At 38.7% G+C, this 27,733-nt stretch overlaps 1 protein-coding gene and 1 non-coding gene across 8 annotated transcripts in view; both read right to left on the reverse strand.

The window, feature by feature from the left end:
* The window catches only part of GANC (glucosidase alpha, neutral C), a 73,830-nt gene that overhangs the window by 30,304 nt on the left and 15,793 nt on the right, over positions 1-27,733 (reverse strand). For all 7 annotated transcript variants that reach the window (XM_042942285.1, XM_042942287.1, XM_042942282.1 and 4 more), the window contains 6 exons: positions 24,896-25,078; positions 14,881-14,926; positions 10,573-10,639; positions 9,084-9,180; positions 7,230-7,410; positions 6,850-7,003 (listed from right to left, as the gene is read on the reverse strand). In XM_042942285.1, the coding sequence (XP_042798219.1) occupies positions 6,850-7,003; positions 7,230-7,410; positions 9,084-9,180; positions 10,573-10,639; positions 14,881-14,926; positions 24,896-25,078 (728 nt within the window). The remainder of the gene's footprint in view (positions 1-6,849; positions 7,004-7,229; positions 7,411-9,083; positions 9,181-10,572; positions 10,640-14,880; positions 14,927-24,895; positions 25,079-27,733) is intronic.
* LOC122223472 lies at positions 22,651-22,847 on the reverse strand. Its single transcript, XR_006204342.1, has one exon. It is a non-coding gene; the product is annotated as a U2 spliceosomal RNA (small nuclear RNA).

A 27,733-nucleotide genomic window follows, 5' to 3' on the forward strand; every position in this document is an offset into this window, starting at 1 on the left:
TGAGGCACAGGGAATGGAAAAGACAAAGAGGCAGAGGAGTGCATGATAAGCTTAGGGAAAAATAAATAATCCAGGGTGGTTACATTGTGAGAGAGACCAGTAGAAGACGAAACTGGAGAGGGTCAGTTTGTAAGGGTCCCTGTAGTTCAGGCTAGGAATACTAAATCTTATGGGAAGTCATCAAAAGTTTGGCAAGATGTGATCTTAGCATACCTATGTTTTAGAAAAATTAGGGAGCAGTGTTGAGACTGACTAAAAGGGAAGGGGATTAAAGGCAGGAAAACTATCAATTGCTATCAAAACATTTACTGATAACATGGCAGACTTCTGGTCAACCACCTGCATTTCTCTTTTCCCTCCTAAAGTCCCACTAAAATCAGAGTAAAGGAAAGAAAAAAAAAAAAAAAAGAATAAAGCCACAAGAACAAAAAGAATGGGAGAGGAGTAATTTCAACAAAACTTGGGGAAGTGTGGGACAGAGGAGAGGTGGTAACTGTTGAGCAAAGTGAGGGAGGCTCTCACCAGAGTGTTTGAAAGGGGAATATGATGAGAAGAGCTCATCTCTCTTCTCAGAAAACTCCTAGAGGGAAGATTCCCCCCCTCCACCTTCCACCCCCAATACTAGAGCGCTTTGAGGCAGAACCTTATTGAAAGCCTCCAAGATTAGAAGGATCCACATAAAGAAATAGAATGAGGGGTGCCTGGGTGGCTTAGTTGGTTAAGTGTCCCGACTTTGGCTCAGGTCATGATCTCGTGGTTCGTGAGTTCGAGCCCCGCATCGGGCTCTGTGCTGACAGCTCAGAGCCTGGAGCCTGCTTCAGATTCTGTGTCTCCCTCTCTCTCTGGCCCTTCCCCTCTCAAGCTCTGTCTCTCTATCTCTCAAAAATAAATAAACATTAAAAAAAAATTAAAAAAAAAAGAAATAGAATAAAAGGATTTCTGAGAAAACAGAGACAATACAAGGAACCAAAGTAAACATCAAAACATTATCTATCATTAGTATGTCAGAGAGATGAAAAAATATACTGAAATAAGACTAGTTTAAGACACTGGAAATAAAGAACAATCAGAGAAAAAGAACTAGTATGAAGAAATTAGAAATACAGCATAAATGGAAGGCCTAGAAGATAAAATTGAGAAAACTTAGAAAATAAGGGAGATTATAAGATCTGTACAGTAGAAAGAGAAAAGGGAGGGGAAGAAATTATCAAAGGAATAATCCAAGACTGTTTACCAAAAGTGAAGGACACCATTCTAAAGACTGAAAGAGCTCACATTTAATACCCAGCACAATGATTATTTGAAAAAAAAAAAAAAAAAAAAAGATTTATATTGTGGTGCCAGGGTGGTTCAGTCGGTTAAAGCATCTGAGTCTTGATTTCAGCTCAGGTCATGATCTCACAGTTAGTGAGTTCGAGCCCTGCACTGACATGAACAAAATTTTTTTTTTTTAATTTTTTTTTAAGTTTATTTATTTTTGAGACAGAGAGAGACAGAGCATGAACGGGGGAGGGGCAGAGAGAGAGGGAGACACAGAATCGGAAGCAGGCTCCAGGCTCTGAGCCATCAGCCCAGAGCCTGACGCGGGGCTCGAACTCACGGACCGCGAGATCGTGACCTGAGCCGAAGTCGGACGCTTAACCGACTGAGCCACCCAGGCGCCCCGACATGAACAAAATTTTTAAAAAGATCTATATCAAGGCATTTTATTGTCAATTTCCAGAATTTCAAAGTATTAGAAATTTCGGAATATATTTCAGAAGAAAAAGATAGATCATACACAAGGAAACAGAATTCAGAGTGATTTTGGAGCAAGAAGATGGAAGGAAATAGAGAAATAATTTTTTTATTAATTTTTTTTCAAGTTAACATACAGTATAGTCTTGGCTTCAGGAGTAGAACCCAGTGATTCATCTCTTACATATAACACCCTGTGCTTATCCTGCAAAGTGCCCTCCTTAATATCTCTCACCCATTTAACCTAGCCCCCTCCAGCAACCCCCAATTTATTCTCTATATTTGAGAGTCTTTTATGGTTTGCCTCCCTCCCTGTTTTTACCTTATTTTTCCTTCCCTTCCCCTATGTTCTTTTGTAGAGTTTTTCAAATTCCACATGTAAGTGAAATCATATTATATCTGTCTTTCTCTCACTTATTTCACTTAGCATAATACCTTCCAGTTCCATCCATGTTGTTGCAAATGGCAAGCTTTCATTCTTTTTCATCTCTGAATAGTATTCAATTATAAATATATACCACATCTTCTTGATCCATTCATCAGTTGATGGACATTTGGGCTCTTTCCATATTTTCGCTTTTGCTGATAGCACTGCTACAAACATTGGGGTGTATGTGCCCCTTTGAATCAGCATTTTTGTATCCTTTGGATAAATTCCTAGTAGTGCAATTTCTGGGTCATAGGGAGAATTATTTTCTTTTTTAAAAGAATCTTTATTTTGAGAGAAAGAAAGTGTGTGCATGTGGGGGGTAGGGAAGAGAGGAGAGAGAGGATCCCAAGCAGACTCCATGCTGTTAGTGCGGGGTCTTGATCTCACAAACTGTGAGATCATGACCTGAGCCGAAATCAAAAGTCAGATGCTTAAACCACTAAGCCCCCCACCAAGAAATAATTTTCAATCTAGCCAAATTATCAAGAGTGAAGGTAGAAAAGATGTTTTCATACCTGCATAGATGCAAAAAATGTACCTCACAGGCACTTTCTTAGGAAACTACCAGAAGATGCTATAAACAAAAACCAAAAACAATAAGGTAATAAACCACAAGAAAGGAAAACATGGAACCCAAGAGAAGGGGGATCAAACACCAGAAAATAGTAAGCAAAAGTCCTAGGATGACAGCTGTGCAGGGAGCCTGGAGAGCAACAACCTAGATGGGGGCAGGACAGAGAGAGCTGGGAGGGAAGGTTAGAGAGAGAAAAGTGGGTTGGGTAAATTATCTGACACCTTTGAGCATTTGAAAAGTATAAACACTAAATATTGATTTAACTAAACATTATGATATAACAATATTGGGAGAGAAGAAGGGGGGATGTTGTTAAGTCCTCATCAGGAGTCAACAGGTAGTCTCTAAACTTAAAACTTGGATTTCTTTGAACATGGTGGCAGACCCACTGTTTTTGAAGCATCTTCCTATAAACCAGGCTTATTCTCCCCAGTAACAATGCTGAAAAGGCCTATCAGTGGGCCTTGACAGTGCTTATTCCTATATGTGTGTCTTCCCATATCCATAAATTTTTGGTTGTTTTTCCCACCAAAGTTGGAATCAAATTCCTCTTCCCTTGAACATGGGCTGGACCCAGGAACTTTTAGCAAGAGAATGCATCAGAAGCGATGCTACATTTCTTTTATTTTTAACAGCTTTATTGAGATGTAACTCACATACCATACAACTGACCAAATGAAAGCATACAATTCAATTGGGGGGGGGGTAATATTATATTACCATTTTACAAAAAATGGCAAAAGAGAACATAGAATTTGTCCTTTTAACCATTTTAAAGTGTACAATTCAGTGGCATTAATTATATTCACAATGTAGTATAAACATTACCACTACCTCTTTCCAAAATTTTATATCACCCCAGACAGAAATTTGAACCATTAAGCCATAGCTTTCCAATACCCATCCCACCCTCCAGCCTCTGATAACTGCTAATCTACTTTTTGTCTTTATGAATTTGCCTATTGCAGGTACTTCATGTAAGTAGAATCATACAATATTTGTCCCTTTATGTCTGGCATATTTCATTTGAATAATGTTTTGAAGGTTCATTCATGCTGCAGCATGTATCTGAATGTCATCCCTTGTTAAATTAGTGAATGATATTCCATTTTATGTATTTAACACATTTTGTTTATCCATTCATCTTTGATGGGTACTTGTTTCCCTCTTTTGGCTATTGTGAATAGTGCTGCAATGATCATTGCCATACAAGTGTCCCTCCAAGTCCTTACTTTCACTTATCTAGAGTGGAATTGCTGGGATATATAAAGGATATACAGGAATGAATATATATATACATATATATATATATATATATATGTATATATATGAAGGATATTAGACAGTGTTCTGCAGAGGAATAGAACAGGATGTGTGTACGTATGTATATGTATGTATGTATATATATATATATTTCTACACTTACAGAGTGAATGATTTTAAGAACTGGTTCATGTGATTGTGGGGGCTGGTAACTCTGAATTCCACGGGGCAAGCTGGTAGACCAAAGACCCAGGGAAGGTGCAGCTTACATATGAAGGCAGTCTGGAGACAGATTCTTCTCTTTAGAGAGCCTCAGTCCTTTTCTCTTAAGGTTTTCAACTGATTGGATGAAGGTTACCCATGTTACTGAGAGTAATCTGCTTTAATCAAAGTCTATCAATGTAACTAATAGTACTGACAGGATAATCTCATCTAAAAAATAGCTTCATAGTGACATCTAGACTAGTGTTTAACCAGATATCTGGGTACTGTGACCTAGACAAGTTGACATATTAAATGCTATGTTTAGCTCTTTGAAATGCCAGAATGTTTCCACAGCAGCTGAACCATTTTATGTTCCCAACAGCAGTGTATGAGGTTCCAGTTTCTTCACATCCTCACCAATACTTACTATTTTCTATTAAAAAAAAAAATTAGCCATCATAGTGGGTATGGAGTAGGATCTCATTGTGGTTTTAATTTTCACTTTCCTAATGACTAATGATGTTGAGAAACTTATCATGTGCTTGTTAACCCATTTGTATATCTTTAGAGACTGTTCAAGTACTGTGCCCATTTTAGAACTGAGTTATCTTTTTGTTGTACAGTTGTAAGGGTTCTTTATATATCCTAGATACTAGACTCTTAACAAATGTATGCTTTGCAAATATTGTCCCCCATCCTGTATATTGCCTTTTACTTCCTTGATAATGTTCTTTGATGCACAAAGTTTTTTAATTTTAATGAAGTCAAACTTACTTATTATTTCTTTCTCTTGCTCATGATTTTAGTGTCTTTTCTAAGAATCTGTTGCCAAATCCAAGGTCATGATGGTTGGCCCCTGTTTTCTTCTAAGAGTTTTATGGCTTTAGCTCTTATATTTATGTTGTTTATCTATTTTGAGTTTTTTGTGTGTGGTATGGTGTTAGGTAGGGTTCCAACTTCATCCTTTTGCATGTGTCTATCCACTTATCCTAGTACCACGTGTTTAAGAGACTATTCTTTCCCCAGTAAGTGGTCTTGAACCTTTGCTGAAATCAATTGGCCAGGGATGTATGGGTTTATTTCTGGACTTCCAATTCTATTCCATTGGTCTATGTGTCTATCCTTATACCAGTACCATATTGTTTGGATTACTTTACAGTAAGGCCTGAAACTGGGAAGTGTAAGTCTGCCACCCCCAACACCCCCCCGCCCCCCAGAATTGTTTGGCTATTCGGGGCCCCTTGCAATTCCATATGAATTTGAAGATCAGCTTTCCCACTTTTTCAAAAAATGACTACTGGAATTTTGGTAGAGATTGCAGTGAATCTGTACATTGCTTTTGGTAGTATTGTCATCTTGACAATATTAAGACTTCCAATCCATGAACATAGGATGTCTTTCCATTTATTTAGGCCTGTTTAATTTCTTTCAAGAATGCTTTGTAGTTTTCAGTGTACAAGTCTTTCACTTCCTTGGTTAAATTTATTCCTAGGTAGTTTATTCTTTTGGATGTTATTGTAAATGGAATTGTTTTCTCAATTTCTGTTTTAGATTGTTCATTGCTGGTATTTAAAAACACAACTGATTTTGTGTGTCTATCATGTACCCTGCAACTTTGGTGAAATTATTAGCTCTGGTAGTTTTTGTGGATTCTTTGGGATTTTCTTTTTTTTTTTTTTAACTTTTTTTTAATGTTTTATTTTTAAGAGAGAGAGAGAGAGAGAGAGCAAGCGCACTAGTGGAGGCAGGGCAGGGGACAGGGTGCAGAGAGAGACACACACACACAGAATCTGAAGCAGGCTCCAGGCTGTGAGCTCTCAGCACAGAGCCCAATGAGGGGCTGAAACTCAAAAACCATGAGATCGTGACCTGAGCTAAAGTCAGACACTTAACTGACTGAGCCACCCAGGTGCCCCTATTCTTTGGGATTTTCTAACATGTTGGATCACATCATCTGTGAATAGAAATAATTTTACTTCTTCCTTTCCAGTTTGGATACCTTTTATTTCTTTTTCTTGTCTAACTTCTCTGGCTGAAACTTCCACTACAGTGTTCAATAGCAATGGTCAAAGTGGGCAGCTTTGTCTTGATTCTGATCTTTGGGGAAAGCTTGCAGTCTTTCACCACTGAATTGGGTGTTAGCTGTGGATTTTTCATAAATGCCTTTTATCATGTTGAGGAACTTTCCTTCTATTCCTAGCCTTCTGAGAGTTTTTATCATGAAATAGTGTTGAATTTTGTCAAATGCTTTTTCCACATCAACAAAGATGATCTTTTACATCTTTTCAAGATAAAATGCTTTAGTGCTAAAACCAGTGGTATATTTCAATGGAGAAGAGAACATAGAAAAAGTTCAGGTTGGGACACTGATCAATGATCATCTGAGATAAAGGCAAAGAAAGCCCAGGGCTTAAAGGCTCCAAGGAAAGTAGATGGAGAGTATTAGGGATTAGAGAGTGGAGAGTTGTAGTCCCAGTGCAACATTTTACCAAGCTGAATGGGATAAAGGTGAGAAGAGAAATGCCTGCCTTTTGAAAAGCTTGGGCAAATTGTTTATAAGTTCTATACAGTGTACAACAAATATTAACTGAAAATTAGGACACATGCAATAGAAGAAATATAATGAAACAAGAAGCTGTACCTGTAAGGTATGAGTACTGCTTGAAAACATCAGAAGGTGTAGGTCCTGTCAGCAGAAAAACATCAATGATTCCACTCTCTGACATCCAATGCACATCAGTTTGAGATCTGACCTTTTGTTTAGCTGCAACGGGGCCCATCTGGGTCAGTGTGTACTAGAAAAAGAATGGAATGAGGGTCTGAAAACTTTCCCTCTAGCTTACAACACTCATCCATATGTAACTAACTGGTACATACTGTTAACTTTCACTTGATTATATTGCAAAGACTTTGGTGGCAGAGAATTGCCACTACAAAGCCCAGGGCTATGACTACGCTAGTTTTTTTTTTTTTTTGTTTTGTTTTGTAAGTATGACATGCAGCCATGATCCATAAGCTCACCTTTACTGCAGGCTCTGTATTGATCTCCACTAGCGTTTCTGAGGCATTCAGCCAAAAAATGCCTAGAGTCCTGCCTGGTTTGTGGGCCAGGAGATAAGGCACTGAACCATAAATGCCCATTTTGTCATGTATTTTATATCCATAGACATCCAGATTATAAAGACGGTAAGCATCGCCATCACTGAAACACACAAAGATGGGACTATCATCAATTACAATCACAAATATATTATTAATGAATAGCATAGCTCCATTCTCCCCTGCAAACACTTGAGACCTATGCATCTTTCAAGGCTTTACTCGTACTACTTTCCTAACCCAACCAAGGTTAATGTGATTCTCCTCCTTTGATTCCTTTGGCATCCCCTTCTGTGACAACTGGCATGCATGGTCTCATATCTTAGATATCTTTTTCTTTCTTTCTCTTTCTCTCTTTTTCTTTCTTTCTTTCTTTCTTTCTTTCTTTCTTTCTTTCTTTCTTGTTTATTTATTTTGAGAGAGACAGAGCAGGAGCAGGGGAGGGGTAGAGAGAGGGAGAGAGAGAATCCCAACAAACACAAGAACTGTGAGATCATGACCTGAGCCGAAACCAAGAGCTGGCTACTTAACCGAATGAGCCACCCAGGTACCCCTTAGATATCTTTTCTGAATACCTCTTGTGAGGACTATTTCCTGTGAATCCTCTACAATAGCAAGCACACAGTAAATATCATTGGCAAATTGTGTATTTCTCTGCTGCTAAAACAAAATGACAGATAGTGTCCTAACATGCTTCTACAGTACTGAGTAGGGAAAGATGGGGAACTGAATTGGGGTGGGAAGCATAGAGCTTGGCTTGGTGTGCGAGCAGCATAGTTTCTGATTCACTTGTTACCATGCCCAACTGTTGTGGAAACGGCATCTGAACCCTTGATCAGACTGTTTCTCTTTGGTTTTGCTTCCTTAGTCTGACGTCTTTGGCATTTATTTGTCAATAGTGTTAGTCTGAAATGATCCCCCTAAGGGAATCAAAGGTGACATGAGATGCCACAATTTTTCTTGTTTTTTAATGTTTTGTTATTTTTGAGAGAGAAGAGAGCACAAGCAGGGGAGGGCGAGGGAGAGGGGGGAGGACAGAGGAGCTGAAGCAGGCTCTGCACTGACAGCAGGGGCTTGCACTCATGAACCGTGAGATCGTGACGTGAGCCGAAGTTGGACGCTCAACTGACTGAGCCACCCAAGGGCCACAAGATGCCACAATGTCTCATTCTCTGGTTCAGAGGTTGGTAAACACCTTTCTCTAGGTCAGTGATTTTCACCCTGTATTCTCCCCAGGTTCCGCAGAAAGGCCTAGAGAGGTGAAAGCAAAACCTAGGGAGGTGGTGTGATGAAGCTCTCTCTCCTGCTTCAACCACAATAGTTCCATATTCTTACTTCCTCTATATATTTTTAGGTTCAGAATTACAGTTTTATAGTTCTCAATTTTTTGCCAAAAATAAGATAAAAATGGAAAACCACTGCTCAAGGAGGACAAGACCAGGCACATATTGGCTCAGGCTCAGACATCTCACATATTTTCCCTTCAAACTTTTATAGTCCAGGGGTGCCTGAGTGGCTCAGTTGATTAAGCATCTGACTTTGGCTCAGGGCATGATCTCAGTTTGTGGGTTCGAGCCCCGCGTTGGGCTCTGTGCTGACAGTTCAGAGCCTGGAGCCTGCTTCGTATTCTGTGTCTCCCTCTCTCTCTCCTCTTCCCCTGCTCATGCTCTCTCTCTCCTTCAAAAATAAATAAACATTAAAAAAAAAAACAAAAAAAAAAACCTTTTACAGTCCAGAAACCAGAGCATCCTGTAAGGATTTTTGTTTTCACTTTACCCAGTATTTTTAAGTTGGTGTGATTCTGCATGTTGTGGGATCCCGTAAAGATGCTCAAATCCGTGCAAGGAGAAATCCAAACCAATGGAAGCAGGGCCTGTAGGGACCAGGATATAGAATTTTGCTTCTTAATGGGACAATCATTTAAGGAAACTCAGTTACTTATGAGTGTAGCAAGATGACTAGACTAGGGATTGAGAGACCTGAACTTGCCCTGATCAATCAGTAAATCATGGTGTGCCCTTTCTGTAAGATGTTACATTTAGGTACTGTGGGGATACAAACATGCACAAGGCAAAGCTCTGGTCACTTGTTAGTGTTTCCTTAGCTATACGCTTGAAGCTCTCTGTGTTCTCATTTACAGTAAATATTCTTTCGATCTGTAAAGCATACCTATGAAGTTTTAGATTTTTTTTTCTAATCTAAAAGTTCCTAAAATGTACTTCATGCTTCTTTGCATTAGGAAACAAAGGATACCGAGCAATTTTAATCTTCACTAGATGAAAGACTGGATGTCTTCTGCCTGATCATTTATTCTTACTGTGCACAAGGGACTATAATGCCTAGACCATCAGGAGGATCTTCCCTGGCTCCTCAAAATATCCCTTCCCTATGACTGTAGATACATTTTTGGTTTTGTTTTTAACCAAAGACAAGGTCCTTTATTTAACAATTATTTTAGAAATGTGGGAAAAATGCAAGTAACTAGGAGAGATAACAGACTTATATTCACTCTTAGGTAAAAGTATTTGATATCAAATGGTCCTTATTTAAAGGAATTTCTGGAAAGGGGGTGCTATAGAGAAGGTAAAAAACATTATGATGTTACAGAAAGGAAAGCCCGATGGCCCCCCTACTTACAAACTTTGAACACATTGTCAGCCCTGATCATTATACTAGGTTATAGATACAGATGCTAGGACAGAAATTCTCAAGGAGTTAGGGAGGATCTGTTATCCTACTGGGTAGGAAGGAGGAAGGAGGAAAGTATTTCTTCCAACTATATAAGCTCCAAGTATCTGAACCATATATCCAAAAGAGACAAACTTCACTCCCCACCACACACATACTATCACTAAGTCTAGTGAGAAATTTCACATATGGGTATGTGATACTTGTGTGAATGATGGGGAGGCTTGGAAAAGGTTGAGAACCAATGGCTTGGAATATTGGAGCCAATGAGCTTTAGAATTTTGTTTCTCATCACTTGACTCTCATAAAAATAGAATGTGGGATTTGCGGCTGTCTGTATACTGAGTAGTACCAGCAGTGTGCTGACCTAGGCCCTTAACATGAGACCACTGAAGGTACACACTCACTATTTCTCTGTTGATATACATCATTGAACAATAAAGGACCCAAATCTGACATTTCTGTTCCCCTTACAGAAATCACTTCTTTAGGTGCCAGAGCTCAAGGGACTTATAGGTAGCAACATTTAGTGATTTTGGCAAGATCTGCTTTAATACTACACAAGTTTCAATTTTACCATTAACTTTGACATCCACAAATTTTCCGAATTTCTCCTCCCACAAGCCTAGATCCTCTTGGTTTTCCTGGTGGCACAAAAAAAGGAGCAAATTGAGTTTATACATTGCAACAAATGTGGTTACCACAACAGTACATTTTGTTTGGATTATTAAAAAATTAGACTGAGAAAATGAGTCTGTCTTTTAAAAGACCACTTTGTGGGGCACCTGGGTGGCTCAGTTGGTTAAGTGCCCAATGTCAGCTCAGATCATGATCTCACTGCTCTGAGTTGGAGCCCTGCATCGGCCTCTGTGCTGACAGCTCAGAGCCTGGAGCCTGCTTCAGATTGTGTGTCTCCCTCTCTCTCTGCCCCTTCCCCACTCATGCTCTGTCTTTCAAAATTGGATGGATGTTAAAAAATGTTAAAAGACCTGTTTGTGATGTCAGTATATTTAACAAATTTGATCTGTGTTCTACATAAATGCCAGTAATCATCTTCCTTATGAACTGAAGCTGACATGAATATGATTTTTTATTGTGGTAGAATAGACCTAACATAAAATTTGCCATTTTAATTATTTATTTACTATTCATTTTAAACATTTTATTTATTTATTTTTTAAGTAATCTCTACACCCGATGTGGGGCTTGAACTCACAACCCTGAAATGAGGAGTTGCATGCTCTACTGATTGAGCCAGCCAGGTGTGCTATCCCACCCCCCCCCTTTTTTTTCATTTTTACCATTTTATTTTATTTTATTTTATTTTATTTTATTTATTTATTTATTTATTTGAGAGAGAGGGCGCAAGTGAGAGAGGGACAGAGAGAGAGAGATAATCCCACAAGGGGCAGAGAGGTCACCCAAAGGAGGGCTCAGGCTCACCCTATGTGGAGCTTGGCTCAAACTCACAAATCATGAGATCATTACCCAAGCTGAAGTCCAATGCTTGACTGACTGAGCCACCCAGGTGCCCCTCATTTTTACCATTTTATTTATTTATTTATTTATTATTTTTTTAAATGTTTTTTTATTTATTTCTGAGACAGAGAGAGACAGAGCATGAGCAGGGGAGGGGCAGAGAGAGAGGGAGACACAGAATCGGAAGCAGGCTCCAGGCTCTGAGCTGTCAGCACAGAGCCCGATGCGGGGCTCGAACTCACGTACCGTGAGATCATGACCTGAGCTGAAGTCGGACGCTCAACCGACTGAGCCACCCAGGCGCCCCACATTTTTACCATTTTAAAGTGACATTAAGTACATTCACATTGTTGTGCAACTATCATCACCATCTATCTCCAGAACTTTTACATCTTCCCAAACTGAACCTCCACACCCATTAAACAATAGCTCCCCGTTTCTTCCTCCCTCAGCTCCTGACACCCTTCTACTTCCTGTCTCTATGAATGTGACTACTATAGATACATAGATTTCTTATAACTAGAGTCATATAGTATTTGTCTTTTTGTGACTGCTTATTTCACCTAGTATAATATCTTCAAGATTCATCCATTTTGTAGCATATGTCAGAATTGCCTTCCTTTTTAAGGTCGAGTAACATTCCACTGTATGTATATACCACATTTTGTGTGCGCATTCATCTGTCAATGACTCTTGGGTTGCTGGACTGTTTTCACCTTTTGGCTACTGTGAATGATGCTTCTAAGAACACAAGTATACAAATATTTGCTTGAGTCCCTACTTTCCCTTTCAGATATAAATCCATGAGTGAAATTGCTGGATCATATTGTAATTATATATAATTCTGAGGAATTGTTTGACATGAGTATCTTTACACAGGCCAAAATGCTGTGAAAGCACTTTGAAAAATGCAGTCTTGGGGCACCTGGGTGGCTCAGTCAGTTAAGCATCTGAGTTCGGCTCAGGTCATGATCTTATGGTTCATGGGTTCGAGCCCTATGCTGGGCTCTGTGCTGACAGCTCGGAACCTGGAGCCTACTTCAGATTCTGTGTCTCCCTCTCTCTCTGCCCCTCCCCCACTTGTCCTCTAACTCTCTTTGTTTCTCTCTCTCTGATAAATAAATAAGCAATAAAAAAAATTTTTAAAAGGGCACCTGGGTGGCTCAGTTGGTTAAGTGACCAACTTCAGCTCAGGTCATGATCTCACTGCTCTGAGTTCGAGCCCTGCATCGGCCTCTGTGCTGACAGCTCGGAGCCTGGAGCCTGCTTTGGATCCTGCCTCTGTCTCTCTGCCCCTATCCTGCTCAGGCTCTTTCTCTCTCTCTCTCTCTCACATATAAATAAACATGAAAAAATTTTAAAAATATATTAAAAAAAAGAAAAATTCGGTCTTTACATAAGTAAGATCTTTTAAATCCTTTTTTTTTTCTTGTAAACGTGTGAGGCACAACATTGAGAATCAAATAACTTAGGTCAAAAAGCAAACATTTTGGCTGAGGTGGGTACTTTGCCGCCCTCCTTCAATTAGCCAAACTACGTGAGAAGTGAGGCTGTTCAGGTTCACAATCTTTTGATGTAGAGCCCAAAACTTTCTTGGCTCTACAAGTTTCCTTTCTTGGCTTTACAAGTTTCATTCTTCCTCTCTGGCAGAATGAAGAAGTTTTCTAAAAATTGTATGTGTGCATGAAATGTATGTTTCTTTTTTATTTATTTATTTATTTTTTACATTTATTTATTTTTGAGAGACAGAGAGAGACACAGCATGAGCAGGGGAGGGGCAGAGACAGAGAGGCGGAGATAGAATCAGAAGCAGGTTCCAGGCTCTGAAATGTCAGCAGAGAGCCCAGCGCAGGGCTCAAACCCACGAGCCGTGAGATCATGACCTGAATAGAAGTTGGACACTTAACTGACTGAGCCACCCAGGAGCCCCAAAATGCATGTTTCTGTTTAAAAATGAGCCCCTTGCCCATTTCTAGGTGGTTTCTTCATAATTATAAGCTTCTGTAAAGTGAGCTTCTGTGTGTGTGTGTGTGTGTGTGTGTGTGTGTGTGTGTGTTTAAATCACATCTGAATTCTTATTGTAGGGACTATTATTCTGGGGTCTGTGGATGGCCTTTAGAGTTTGTGAACTCCCTCAAACAGTATAAAAATTCTGTTTTATAGAGAAGGCTCATAGCCTTCAGCAGATTCTTTGCATCTGTGATGCAAAACCAGTATTTAAGCTATCTAATTAGAGGTCTCCCCACAGCTGATTTGACATATCGTCACAAAACTGTCTAAGGCTATGTCTTAGTTGTCCTTCTCTATTTGGAAATGGAAAAAATATTCTCTCTCATATTCACCAGCATGGGTCAGTCCTCAAGAGGAAGAAGCATGTCCTTACTGCACTGGAAATATGTTTCACTATTCCTGGTGGCCATACCTACTGTCAGGGATCCTTCAAAGATGCATGTGGCTTTGGATGAAGAGAAGATTTCTGGAATATTCATTTTTCATAATTCAGCTAAAATAATCCTTTAAAAACAGACATCAGACCATGTATCTCTGCTGCTTACAACCTTTCCATAGTTTTCCTTTGCTCTTAGGTTAAAGTCGAAAAAGGTTGACAAGACATAAAAGAATGCCAGCTTCATGGTAATGGGGGACTTTGATTTATTCAATGATACCTCACCAATTCCTTGAACAGTGCCTGACATATAGGAAACACTCAACCAATATTTGTCTACTAAAAGAATTATCGTAAGACTTTCCACTGAATTGCCCCTGCCTATCTCTGCCCTTGTTAACACAACACTGTTTCCTTTGCTTTTCTTTTTCCTGCTAAAATATATACATATATATATTTTAAATTTCTTCAAATGTGCTCCTTCCTACCTCAAGCTCTTTGAATATGAAATCCCCTCTATCTGGAATAGTGTTTTTCCACCTTTTGACTAGCTTATGTATCTTCATGCATCAGTTTTAGCTGTTAAGTCATGTCCTACAGGAGGTCTTTCCTGACCCTCATCTTGGTCAAGTTCCTTGCTATCTTCTCCTATAGCACTCTTTTGTAACACTCCTCATGCTTGTACTTGTCAGAGTCTGTCTTTCCCATTAGATTCTAAGATTCATGAGGACAGGTTGAGATTTGTTTTATTCATGGCTGATTCTTCTTGCCTAGCATAATTTTTCGAGCTGGCACAAAAGCAGGCACTCAAGAATTACCTGTTTTATGAATGAATGAATACATGAGTAGACGAATGAATCAATGAGATAATAAGGTGAGCAAGAGATAGATGGTCTCATTTATATGCAGTATTTATCAAGTACCCATTTGTAAGAAGAAGGGAAGAACAGAACAATTATATCCCACATACTGATGGTGAAAGAGATTTGAAAAAAAGATAAATTGCTCAATCTGTATTACCTGAGAAGCGTCAACTGACGTGTCCTCCTTATTTTCTTTGGTAGCTCTGTTTTAATATAAATAAAGTTGTTTTACTCAAGGGAAGACTAACAGAATTTTGTTCAATGATAAAGATTTTAATTTCTAACTTTTGAGACCCCATAAATTATGTCTTTTAACTTATTAAAATAATTATAAAAATAAGTTTATGAAATTGAGGAACATTTATGATGAACATTAATCCAATAGCCTGATTTGTTAAAATGTAATATGTTTGAATTTTCTTATTAACCCTTAAAAAACTATCAGTTTTTTATTATACATGTAATACATAATACAATATCAAAACAAAATATAAGCAAGCAAGGTGGAACACTGTTCCCCTCTCTCCAATGTTAACCTCCTACAAAGCAACATAATGCACTGTCTTCCAATTTAATTGTAACAATTTAAACTATCGGGCATACATGGATTTGAGTGCTCATTTCTCCCCGTTCTTAACAATAGTGGACCTTATACACTTTTAAAATCGTTGCCAGGGGCACCTGGGTGGCTCTGTCAGTTAAGCGTCTGACTTTGGCTCAGGTCACAATCTCACAGTCCATGAGTTCAAGCCCCCCATCAGGCTCTGTGCTGACAGCCTGGAGCCTGCTTCAGATTCTGTGTCTCCCTCTCTCTTTGCCCCTCCCCAGCTCTTACTCTGTCTCTGTCTCTCTCAAAAATAAAGATTAAAAAAAAAATCTAAAAATAAAAACAAAAATCATTGGCAGTCTAAAATTTTAGACAAGGTAATGCATTTCACTTTGAATTTCTTTCATTAATGATGTAAAGTGCTTTTGTATACATTAAATGGCATTTCTATTTCTTCTGTGAATTGTCTATTCACCCTCACTATACATTAATTTTTTTAGTGTAAAATACAGTACGAATATAGAAGAGTATATAAGTTCAGAGGTTAAAAATGAATACTAAAGTAACGACTACGAAGCCACATAAGCAACAGACTTGTTCGTCTGGCATCATAGCGCCTCTCCTCAAATGTTATCATCCATCTCCTCGCTGTGCTCTTCAGAGGTAACCGCTTTACCAAGTTTTGTGTGGAATCACTCCCTTGCTGTTTTTTATCCCATTCCCACGAGTGTATGAGTCCTCAAACGCACATTTGGCTTTGCCTTAAAAATTTTTTGTATTAAAAAATTTTGATATTCATCATGTTAATATATGCTGCTGCAGTTTGTATTACCCATTGTTTATTTGTGTGTTCCTCTTTTTCTTATCGATTTGTATAGGTTCTTCCTATAGATGCATATTAATTTTTGAATTCTTATACATGTTAAAAATTTGTGGTGAAATTTAAGACAACTAGTATGTTGCCTTTTTTTTATTTCATTAAAAAAATTTTTTTAACATTTGTTTACTTTTGAGAGAGACAGAGAGAGACAGAGCATGAGCAGGGGAGGGGCAGAGAGAGAGGGAGACACAGAATCAGAAGCAGGCTCCAGGCTCTGAGCTGTGAGCACAGAGCCCCATGCGAGGCTGGAACCCACAAACCGTGAGATCATGACTTGAGCTGAAGTGGACACTTAACCTACTGAGCCACCCAGGTATCCCTGGTGCCTTTTAATTAAAAAAAAAAAAATTAACAAATTTTATTTTTTACAACAGTTTTAGGTTCACAGCAAAACTAAGCAGAAAGTGTAGAGTTCTCATATGACCCACTGTCCCTACACACTCACAGTCTCCCCCGCTGTCAACATCCTGTACCAGAGTGCTACATTTATTACAATCAATGAACCTGCACTGACACATCATTATCACCCCAAGTCCATAGTTTATATTAGGGTTCATTCTTTGCATTGTACATTCTATGGGTTTTGACAAATGTATCATGACATTTACCCACCACTGTAGTATCATACAGAGTAATTTCACTGCCCTTAAAATCTGTGTTCTGCTTAGGTATCCCTTTGGCTTACTTAACCCCTGGAAACTACTGATCTTTTTACTATCTCCATAATTTTCCCTTTTCCAGAATTTTATATAGTTGGAAACATAGAGTAGGTAGCCTTTTTCAGATTGGCTTCTTTCACTTAGTAAAACTTGCATTTGAGTTCCCTCCATGTCTTTTCATGGCTTGATAGTTCATTTCTTTTAGGTACTGAATAATATTCTATTATTTGGATGTACCATAGTTTATTCATCTACTGAAGGATATCCTGATGGCTTCTAAGTTTTGGCAATTATGAATAAAATTGCTATAAATATCCATGAGCAGGTTTTTGCATAGACATAGATTTCCATCTCCTTTGGGTAAATAACAAGAAGCATGATTGTTGAATTATATGGTAAGAGTATGTTTAGTTTTGTAAGAAATTATCAAACTGTCTTCCAATGTGACTATATCATTTTGCAGCCCCAACAGCAATTAATGTGAGTTCCTGTTGTTCCACATCCTCCCCAGCATTTTGTTACCAGTGTTCTGGATTTTGGTCATTCTAACAGATATGTAATGGTTTCTTGTTTTAACTAATGACATATGATGTTGAACATCTTTTCATATGCTTACTTGCCATCTGTTTATCTTTTTTGGTAAGGTTTCTGTTCGACTCCTTTGTACATTTTTGAGTGTTCACTTTCTTACTGTTGAATTTTAAGAGTTCTTTGTATATTTTGGATAGCAGTCCTTTATTTGATGTGTTTTTTGCAGATATTTCTTCCTAGTCTGTGCCTTATCTTCTTATTTCCTTGTCATTGTTTTTCACAGAGCAATAGTTTTTAATTTTTTTAAATTTATTTTTATTATCTTTAAAAGTTTTTTAAAATTTTATTTGAGAGAGTATATCAAATAAATAAAATTTATTTGATAGAGCATGAGCCAGGGAGAGGGGCAGAGGGAGAGAGAGAGAGAATCTCAAGCAGGCTCCATGTTCAGTGTGGAGCCCAATGCAGGCTCAATGCCATGACCCTGGGATCATGACCTGAGCCAAAATCAGGAGTTGGACCCTCAACTGACTAAGCCACCCGGGTATCCCTAGTTTTTAATTTTAATGAAGCCTAATTTATCAATTATTTCTTTCGTGAATCATGACTTTGGTGGTATATTAAAAAATCATCACCATACCCAAGGTCATCTAGGTTTTCTTCTGTTATCTTCTAGGAGTTTTATAGTTTTTATTTTACATTTAGATCTATGGTCTATTTTGAGGTTTTTTTTTTTAATACTCAAAAAGTGGAGACCAAAGCAGGGCTTAAACTCATGACCCTGAGATCAAGCCCCCGGGCTGAGATCATGAGTCAGACGCTTACTGACTGAGCCCCTCAGGTGTGTGAAGGGTGTAAGGTCTGTGCCTAGATTCATTTTTAAATATATTTTGATTCAAGTAAAATTAATATACAGTGTCATATTAGTTTGAGGTATACAGTATAATGATTCAATATTTCTACACATTACCCAATACTCATCACAATAAGTGTACTCCTAATCCCCTTCATCTATTTCACCCATCCCCCCCTCACCTCCCCTCTGGCAACGCCCAGTTTGTTCTCTGTATTTAAGAGTCTGGGTTTTTTTTTTTTTTTTTTTTTGGTCTTTTTATTTGTTCATTTGTTTTGCTTCTTATATTCCACATATGAGTGAAATTATTAGGTATCTGTCTTTGTCGGACTGACTTTACTTACCATGGTACCTTCTAGATCTGTCCATGTTGTTGCAAATGGCAAGATTTCATTCCTTTTCATGGCTGAGTAATAGTGTGTGTGTGTGTGTGTGTGTGTGTGTGTGTGTGTGTGTGTGTGTGTAGACACTGTCTTCTTTATCCATTCATTTATGGATGGACACTTGGGTTGCATCCATATCTTGACTACTGCAAATAATGCTGCAGTAAACATAGGGGTGCACATATCTTTTTGAATTAGTGTTTTTGTTTTCTTTGGTTAAATACCTAGTAGCCAACGCCATTTATTGAAGAGGCTATCTTTTCCCCATTGTATGTTCTTCCTTCCTTTGTTGAAGATTGACTGTATATGCATGTATTTATTTCTGGACTCTCTATTGTGTTCCAAAACTCTCCATGTTTTGTTTTTGTGCCAATACCATACTGTTTTGATAACTGTATCTTTGTAGTATACTTTGAAATCAAGGAACATGATACCTCTAGTTTTGTTCTTCTTTCTCAAGATTGCTTTGGCTATTTGGAATCTTTTCTGGTTCTGTACAAATTTTAGGATTATTTATTCTATTTCTAAGAAAAATTCCATTGGTATTTTGATAGAAATTACATTCAATCTGCAGACCGCTTTGGGTAGTATGGATATTTTAACAATATTAATTCTTCCAATCCATGAACAGTGTACCTTTCCACTTACTTGTGCTGTCTTCAGTTTCTTTCATCAATGTCTTATAGATTTCAGGGTTCAGGTCTTTCACCCCCTTGGTTACATTTAACCCTAGTTATTTTATTCATTTTGATGCAATTGCAAATGGGATTGTTTTCTTAATTACTCTTTCTGATAGTTCATTATAAGTATACAAAAAATGCAACAGATTTCTGTATATTTGTTTTGTATCCTGTATTAGTGAATTAATTTATTAATTCAAAGAGTTTTTAAAAATGATTTATGTGTTTATTTTTGGTAGAATCTTTAGTGTTTTCTGTATATAATATCATGTAGTCTTCACATGGTGACAATTTACTTCTTTTCCCATTTAGAGGGCTTTTATTTCTTTTTCTTGTTTTATTGCTGTGTTTAGGATTCCAGTATTTTTGAATAAAAGTGACAAGAGTGGGCATCCTTGTTTTGTTCGTGTTCTAAGAGAAAAGGCTTTCAGCTTTTCACTGTTGAGTATGATGTTAGCTGTGGGTTGCCATACATGGCATTTATTATGTTGAGGTATGTTCCTTCCATACCAACTTTGTTGAAAGATTTTTTATAATGAATGATGTTGAATTTTACCAAATTCCATTTCTGCATCTACTGAGATAATCATATGATTTTTATCCTTATTTTTGTTAATGTGGTGTATCATGTTGCTTAATTTGTGGATACTGAACCATCCTTTTATCCTTAGAATAAGTCTCATTTGATCATGATGTATGATTCTTTTAAAGCATTATTGAATTTGGTTTGCTAATATTTTGTGTAGGGTTTTTATATCAATGTTCATCAAGAATATTGGCCTGTAATTAATTTTTTTTTTTTTTTTTTGGTATTGGTTTTGGTATTAAGGCAATTCTGGCCTCATAGAATGAGTTTGGAAGCATTAAGTCTTCTTCAATTTTTTGGAATATTTTGAGAAGAACAGATATTAACTCTTCTTCAAAGGTTTTGTAGAATTCACCTATGAAGTCGTTGTCTAGTCCTAGCCTTTTGTTTGCTAGGTGTTTTTGGATTACCGTTTCGATTTCATTACTCACAATTCGTTCACATTTTCTATTTTTTCTTGATGCAGTCTTGGAAGGCTGTATGTTTTAGGAATTTATCCACTTCTTCTAGGTTCTCCTATTTGCTGGCATGTAAATGTTTGTAGTTGTCTCTTATGATCCTTTTTATTTCTGTGGTATTGACTGTAACTTCTCTTTCATTTGATTTTATTTATTTGGGCCCTCTATTTTTCTTGATGAATCTGGATAAAGTTTTATCAATTTTGTTATCTTTTCAAAGAACCAGGTGCCCCCCATTATTTCTCTAAATAGAGTTTCTGTCCCTTTCTCTCTCTCTTCTCCTTCTGGGACCCCTATAATGTGAATGTCCATATGCTTAACGTCCCAGTGGTCCCTTAAACTACACTCATTTTTCTTAGAGGCTTCTGGGTGGCTGAGTGGATTGGGTGTTCGACTTCGGCCAGGTCATGATCTCATGGTTTGTGGGTTCGAGCCCCGCATCAGGCTCTGTGCTGACAGCTCAGAGCCTGGAGCCTGCTTTGAATTCTGTGTCTCCCTCTCTCTCTGTCCCTTCCCTACTCACACTCTGTCTCTCTCTGTCTCTCAAAAATAAATAAGCATTGGAAAAAAAATTTTTTAATAAATTAAATTATTAAATTAAATTAAAATTAAATTAAATTAAAATTAAATTAAAATTAAATTAAATTATTAAATAAAATTTTTTAATAAATAAACTATGTTCATTTTTTTAAATTCTTTTTTCTTTTTGCTGTTCTGATGGGGAGATTTACACTACCTGTCTTCCAGATTGCTGATCTGTTCTTCTGCGTCATCTAATCCGCTGATTCCCTCTAGTGTATTTCTCATTTCAGTTATTTTATCCTTCAGCTGATGGGTTCTTTTTGTATTTTCTATCTCCTTATTGAAGTTTTCACCGTGTTCATCCATTCTTCTCCTGAATTTGGAGAACATTACTTTAAATTCTCTATCAAGCAGATTGCTTATCTGTTTTGTTTAGTTCTTTTTCTGAAGTTTTGTCTTGTTCTTTCACTTGGAATATATTCTTCTGTCTCCTCATTTTGCCTAAGTCTCTGTTTGCTTCTATGTATTAGGCAGATCAGTTACATCTCCTGATCTTGAAGGAGTGGTTTTATGCAGAAGGTGTCCTGTGGGCCCAGTAGCGCAAACACCCTCGTCACCCCGGTCAGGTGCCCCAAGAGCATTCCCTGTGTGGGCTGTGTGCACCTTCCTGTTGTGGCCAGGTTGCAACTGATGCAAACTCACAGGTGTATGGGGCTATCCTCCAGCATGACTGTCTGTGAGTTCTGGCTGTGACTGCTATGGTCATACTGGTTAGTGGGGCTAGCCCTTGGCCCATCTGGCTGAGAGGCCTGGTTGTGACTGTTGTGAATATGCTGGTGTGTGGGGTTGGTCCCTGGCATGGCTGGCTGTGAGGCCTGGCAATGACAGCTGTGAGTGCACTGGTGGGTGGGGCATGTCTCCTGCTTGGCTTGCTGCAGGGTCCAGCTGTGACTGCTGTAGGTGTTCTAGTGTGTGGGGATGACCTCCTGGGGCAGAGGTGCCGAGGAGTGGTTCTGGTCCCAGCTGGGGTTGTCTACTGCAAGTGCTGGGGTTGGAGGCTGCTTGGCAGGAGCTCTAATGTGAGCTAAAGCACCTGCCAGGAATGCCAGGGTGCAGAAACACTTGAGAAGGTCTTTAGGCTGGGAGGTGGCTTGGGTGGGACAAGTCTTCAGGGGAGCACTGGGGTGGGGTGAGTGGCACTAGCATAGTAAAGAGTGCCAGAACTGATATCCACTAATGCTGGGCCAACTAGGTAGAAGGAGTAAGAAAAATGGTACCCATCAGTACATCTGTCCCTGGAGGACATTCCCACAGATACCTGTCATTCTGGCACATCCCCTAAAATTAGTCAGTGAATTTCCTTCACATGTAACCCAGGGATTTTTCACATGGTTGCCTCTGTGTTGGCACTCAGAGCAGGTGTGATTGTGCACATGCCATCAAAGAGCAGTGTGTCAGTTTCCTACTGCCCTCTGACTCTCTTGGACATATGCCCTGTTGGTTTTCAAAGCCAGACGTTAGGGGAGCTTGTCTTCCTGGTGCAGGTCCCCTGGCATATGGAGACTCATGTGGGACTCAGGCCTCTTCTTCCTCAGGGCAGGTCTCTCTGGTTGTAATATCCCTCCCACTTGTGGGTTGCTGCACTGGGGATGTGGAACCTGACTAAATAAACCATGTCTCTGCTCCTCCTACCTGGCACCTTAATGTGTCTTTCTCTTTATATCCTTAGTTGTATGTTCTGTTGTTAGTCTTTAGTTCATTCTCAGAGATCATTTTCTACGCGTAGTTGTAGAATTTTTTTTGTACAATCTTTACTCCCCACCCAAGGGGTAGGTGCACTGTTCCTTAAGGTACTCCAATACCAGGTCAATGCGTGAAGTGGATGGAGCAAGCTCCTATTCCATCTCCTAGTTCCAAAAAATCCATTTAATATACTGTATTGTCCTCACATTGAGGGTGTAGCAGATATTAAACTGTTAAGGACAGCTGCTATACTTGATCTTAGCCAAAAGGCCGAGAAGTGATGGAGTTGTAGATTTGGATGTGTGTGTGGGAGGAGGTAAGCTCAAGATGTTCCTACTCTGTGATTTTTTTCATCTGGAATTCATTTTTCCTAATGTTGCGAGGCTTGGGTCTAACTTAAAAATTTTTCCAGGTGGATAATCTGATTTTCCTAACACAAATGTAAATGGTGGAAATACAAACTAGTTCACAACTTCTATAGGAGGTGATCTGGCAGCACGAGTCAAAATTACAAATTCACAAACCATTTGATCAGCAATTTTACTTCTACGACTCGTCTATGTATATCCTTGCATGTATGCAAAATGATACATATATAAAGTTATCCATGAAGTGAGTAGCTGTAAAACAAGATTAGAAATAATTTTAAAGTCCACCAAGAGGAAATTTTCTAAATGAGTCATTGTATAAGCATGCAATTGAAACTATATACCTGCTTTAAAGAAATTAGGAACTATCAAATTGGTAAAGAAGAAACAGCAAAGTGCAGAATAATGTATAAAAGTGGCATCATATGTGTCAAGAAAGGATAAGACAAAGAATATATATATCTTACTGGATGGACATAAATTATCTCTGGAAGGATACATAAAAAACTGGAAACACTGATTACTTTCAAAGATAGAACTAGGTAGCTCAAGGACAAATGGTGAGGATATTTTTCACTATATACTCCTTTGTAGCATATGCTTATTCTAAAAAGATTAAGGCCTAACTTAGGTTATCACCTCTAAAACAAAAATAATGGGAGTTTATTAAAAGAAAAAATATTTTAAATATAAATAACCTGGGTACTGGGTTTACAGGTATTTGTTATGCTATTAGTATTTTTCAGTTAAAAAAAATAATTGAATATTCATAAGGTCCTAACAAGCGGCAGAATTATGGGTATTTAAATTTTTCTTTTCAATATTTTTTATTTTTCCTATAATGAACAGAAACTATCTCTGTAATAAGAAAACAAGATTTGGGGCACCTGGGTGGCTCAGTCGGTTGAGCATCCGACTTCGGCTCAGGTCATGATCTCACAGTTCATGGGTTTGAGCTCCGCATCAGGCTCTGTGCTGACCGCTTGCTCAGAGCCTGGAGCCCGCTTCAGATTCTGTGTCTCCTTCTCTCTCTGCCCCTTCCCCGCCCACGCTTTGTCTCACTCTGTTTCTCAAAAATAAATAAATGTAAAAAAATTAAAAAAAAATAAGATTTATATTGTTTGTTTTTAGAAAATAAGGTTTTTAAATATAAAAACCACTGTGTGGCAATAATGAATGTTCAATGCTTTCTACAGAACATATAAGATGTTAACTATTAGGATAAAAACAGAAAGAGCTACAGACTGGAGAATTTAAAAACAATATTGGTAAAAAAAAAAATGGAAGAATCTTCCCCTATTACTACCTCCCAGTTCATGTGACCCTCATACAAACAGCTTTGATCGAGTGACTGTTTCCAGATAATTCTTGGAAATTATTCAAGTGTAAGTTAATTGAAGTTATTTTAAGGGGATACAATGAAGTTCTGCAGTCAAATGCTCTACCCCTGAGCTATACCCCCTAAAATGAAGTTCTGAAGACTTATCAGTTCGCATTAACATTTATCAGTTCTCAACAGAGAGTGATTTTTAAGAGTAGACAATGCCATCAGTTAAACGCATGGGATGTGTTAGGAGGGTCAAGTTGCAAAAGTCTGCGAATCATTCTTGTCATCAAGCCTGCATTTATTTGCATGGGTGAAAAGATGAAATTTCTCAAAATAATATTCCAGCAAATAAGGTGAACTAAGTTTTCATGGTGATATATCAACTATTTAGGCAATTGATAATCATGATCAAGTTTTCTGACATTGTTTTGCTTTGTTTTAAAGAGAAAGAGGACAGGATGGTGGGGAGAGAGAATCGTAAGCAGACTCCATGCTGACTATGAAGCCTGACAGGGGGCTTGATCTCATGCCCCTGGGATCATGACCTGATCCAAAGTCAAGAGTCAGATGCTTGCCTGACTGAGCCACCCAAGCACCCCTCTTATGTTCTTATGCCAAGTAATGTGCAAAAATACCTTTTCTTGAGAGGAACTTGCAGGTGCTCAAAGTACAAGTGGCCCAGGGAGTTTATGCTCATCACAACCTCTTCTTCAGACACTAAATCTACCTTGAATGGGTTTGCTGTGATATGACACTTCAGATCTCCTTTTCCATCAGCCAATACCAGACTACCTGCATCTCCTGAGGATGAAATCAGCCTAGAAAACAAAGCAAGAAGAGAGAAACAGGTTTACATAGCTCAATGTGATTTTCAATTCAAATTAATGTGCAAATCCACATTCATGGGACATAGGGGTTTGGTGTCAGAAAGCCTAGACTGAATATAGCTCTATCATGCACTAGGAGTATAACTTTGGACAAGTTAGTCAGTCTATCCAGTTCTTAGTTTCCTCATCTGTAAAGTAGAAATAATAAAAGCAAGAACAAATAGAGCTTTTGGGGAGAACTGAGTGAGATGATGCATGCAAAGTACTTAAGTACTTGGCAGTGCCTGGCAAATAATAATATGTTAGCTATCATCATCATTTCCTTGGGCTGGACAGTCTAGGAACACTTTGGTGCACAGAGTCTAAACACTGCTTTTCTTTCTCATTCCAACCAAATACTCAAAAACTAAGGAAATAACATAGATTGGGTTATTGACCCGGTGGGTCCACGGTGAGATGCAATCTCTACTGACTCCCATCAGCTCTGATTTGAGAGCTAGACTGTTAGGATATTCCGGATCCCCAGAAATCATGTAAGCCCAGAGGCAATCACTTAAAATCCTTCAGAGGTCTAGATATTTCCTTCTCTGGTGCACAGTCACTCTGGTAAATGGTCACATGCCTCCTTAGGGAAGGTGAGGAGGGATATTTTATGTTCTTATTATATTCTTGCGAAGTCCTTCTCCCTGGATTCTAGGCACGATACTTGGGTTCTGTTAACTGTCTGGAGTAGTATGAGAGTTGTATATCACTGTTTATCAAACCCAAATGCAGGGGCTCCTGGGTGGCTCGGTCAGTTGAGCATCTGACTCTTGATCTCGGCTCAGGTCATGATCTCATGGTTTGTGGGTTCGAGCCCTGTGTCAGGCTCTATGCTGGCAGTGCAGAGCCTGCTTGGAGTTCTGTCTCTCCCTCTGTCTGCCCCTTCCCCACTTGTACTCCCTTTCACTCTAAATAAATAAATAGCAAAATGGAATTCTTTTGATTGTTCCATCAAATAGGACTTTAATGCATCTATTTCAGTCCAGTGGACCCTTTGATACATTGTTCACTGCCCTGAGAGTTAAACATTTTGGGTACCATACATGCCCTGCTGTGCATTATGGAAACATGTTCACCTTGTCACTAATAACTAAATGCTGCTACTTTCATTATGCACCTGGAGTCTCACCATCTCCACTGAAATCGGGGAGCCCATTTTGATGGCATCATTTTCCACCATTATTTCTAGCTCATAAAAGACATTCACTCACTACAATGCTTTCCAAGTGTTCCTTCTTCAAGTTATTTCTCAGTGAAAGGAGTCTCTTCGAAACCTCTTGGAGAGCAAAATTAGGGGCTAGTTGTGCTGTTGCATATGACATATCCACTTCAACATCTTTATCTCCCTAAGTCTATGGATCATCTTTTCTACTCTGTGCCAAGGCTGAGCTGGTATCTCAGCTTCATTCAGCAGAGTCCATAGCTGAATACAGATTATAATTAACCAACCAAGCAAATAATTAGACCCACTCCCAGCTGTCCAAGCTAGCACATCAAATTTAGATTCTTTGGTATCCCTGTCAATAAATTTAATGTGGTCCTAAAATTATGTTCCTTTCTTTAGTCTAGGAATCCCTCAGAATGCATTTCTATCCGTATTTCCTAGGTTTTTGCCTATATAAAATCTTATAATTCCTTAGGTGTAGTGTTTGACTGTAATTAGCTCCCTAGGCATGTTAGGCTCTGGTAGTGAGCTTAAAGAAAGGCAGTGAAGGGTGGTAGGGGTGAGGCACAATGAGCACTGTCATCCCCTTGGACAATATATCTTAGGTGAGGTCAACACAGGGTGTCCAAGCAAGGTAGGATCAGCTTTGTTAGAGGAAAAGGAGCTGCTTCTGCTGGAACAGAAGGCTTGGTGGAATTCTGTTGATCACAGGTAGTAATTTAAGTAACTTTGCCATGGAATGCTGTGGTTTATTACCAGCTGTGTAGTTTGCTAGGTCTGCCACAACAAATACCCCATTGGGTGGCTTAAAGTACAGAAGTTTATTTTCTCACAATTTTGGTGGCTAGAAGTCCAAGATCAAAGTGTCAGCAAGTTTGGTTTCTTCTGAGACCTCTCTCCTTGGCTCTCAGATGGCCATCTTCTTGCTGTATCCTTACATAGTCATCCCTCTGTCTGTGTCAACTTGTGTCCTAATCTCCTCTCCTTATGGAACACTATTCATATTGTATTACAGTCCACCCTAACAACCCCATTTTAACTAGTTACCTCTTCAAAGGTTGTACCTCTAAATATAGTCATTTTCTGAGGCACAGGGGGTTGTGGCTTCAACATATGAGTTTTTTTTTGGGGGGGGACACAATTGAGCCCATAACACTAGTCTCTTATCCTCTAATGATAACCAAGTCCTCGCTGCTTTCAAATCCGGCCAAAGCAGCTAACCAATCTCATATTCCCATCCTAGAGGGTCTGTTGCCTACACTTACTTCTGATACCAAAGGCTATATCAACCAAGATTCAACTGTACATTAAAGAAAAAATTCTGGGGGCACCTGGTTGGGTCAGTCGGTTAAGTGTCTGACTTCAGCTCAGGTCATGATCTCGTGGATTGTGGGTTCGAGTCCAGCTGTGCTGCCAGCTCAGAGCCTGGATCCTGCTAA

This window comes from Panthera leo, chromosome B3 (assembly GCF_018350215.1).
Source record: "Panthera leo isolate Ple1 chromosome B3, P.leo_Ple1_pat1.1, whole genome shotgun sequence".
In the NCBI taxonomy this organism is placed as follows: Eukaryota; Metazoa; Chordata; class Mammalia; order Carnivora; family Felidae; genus Panthera; species Panthera leo.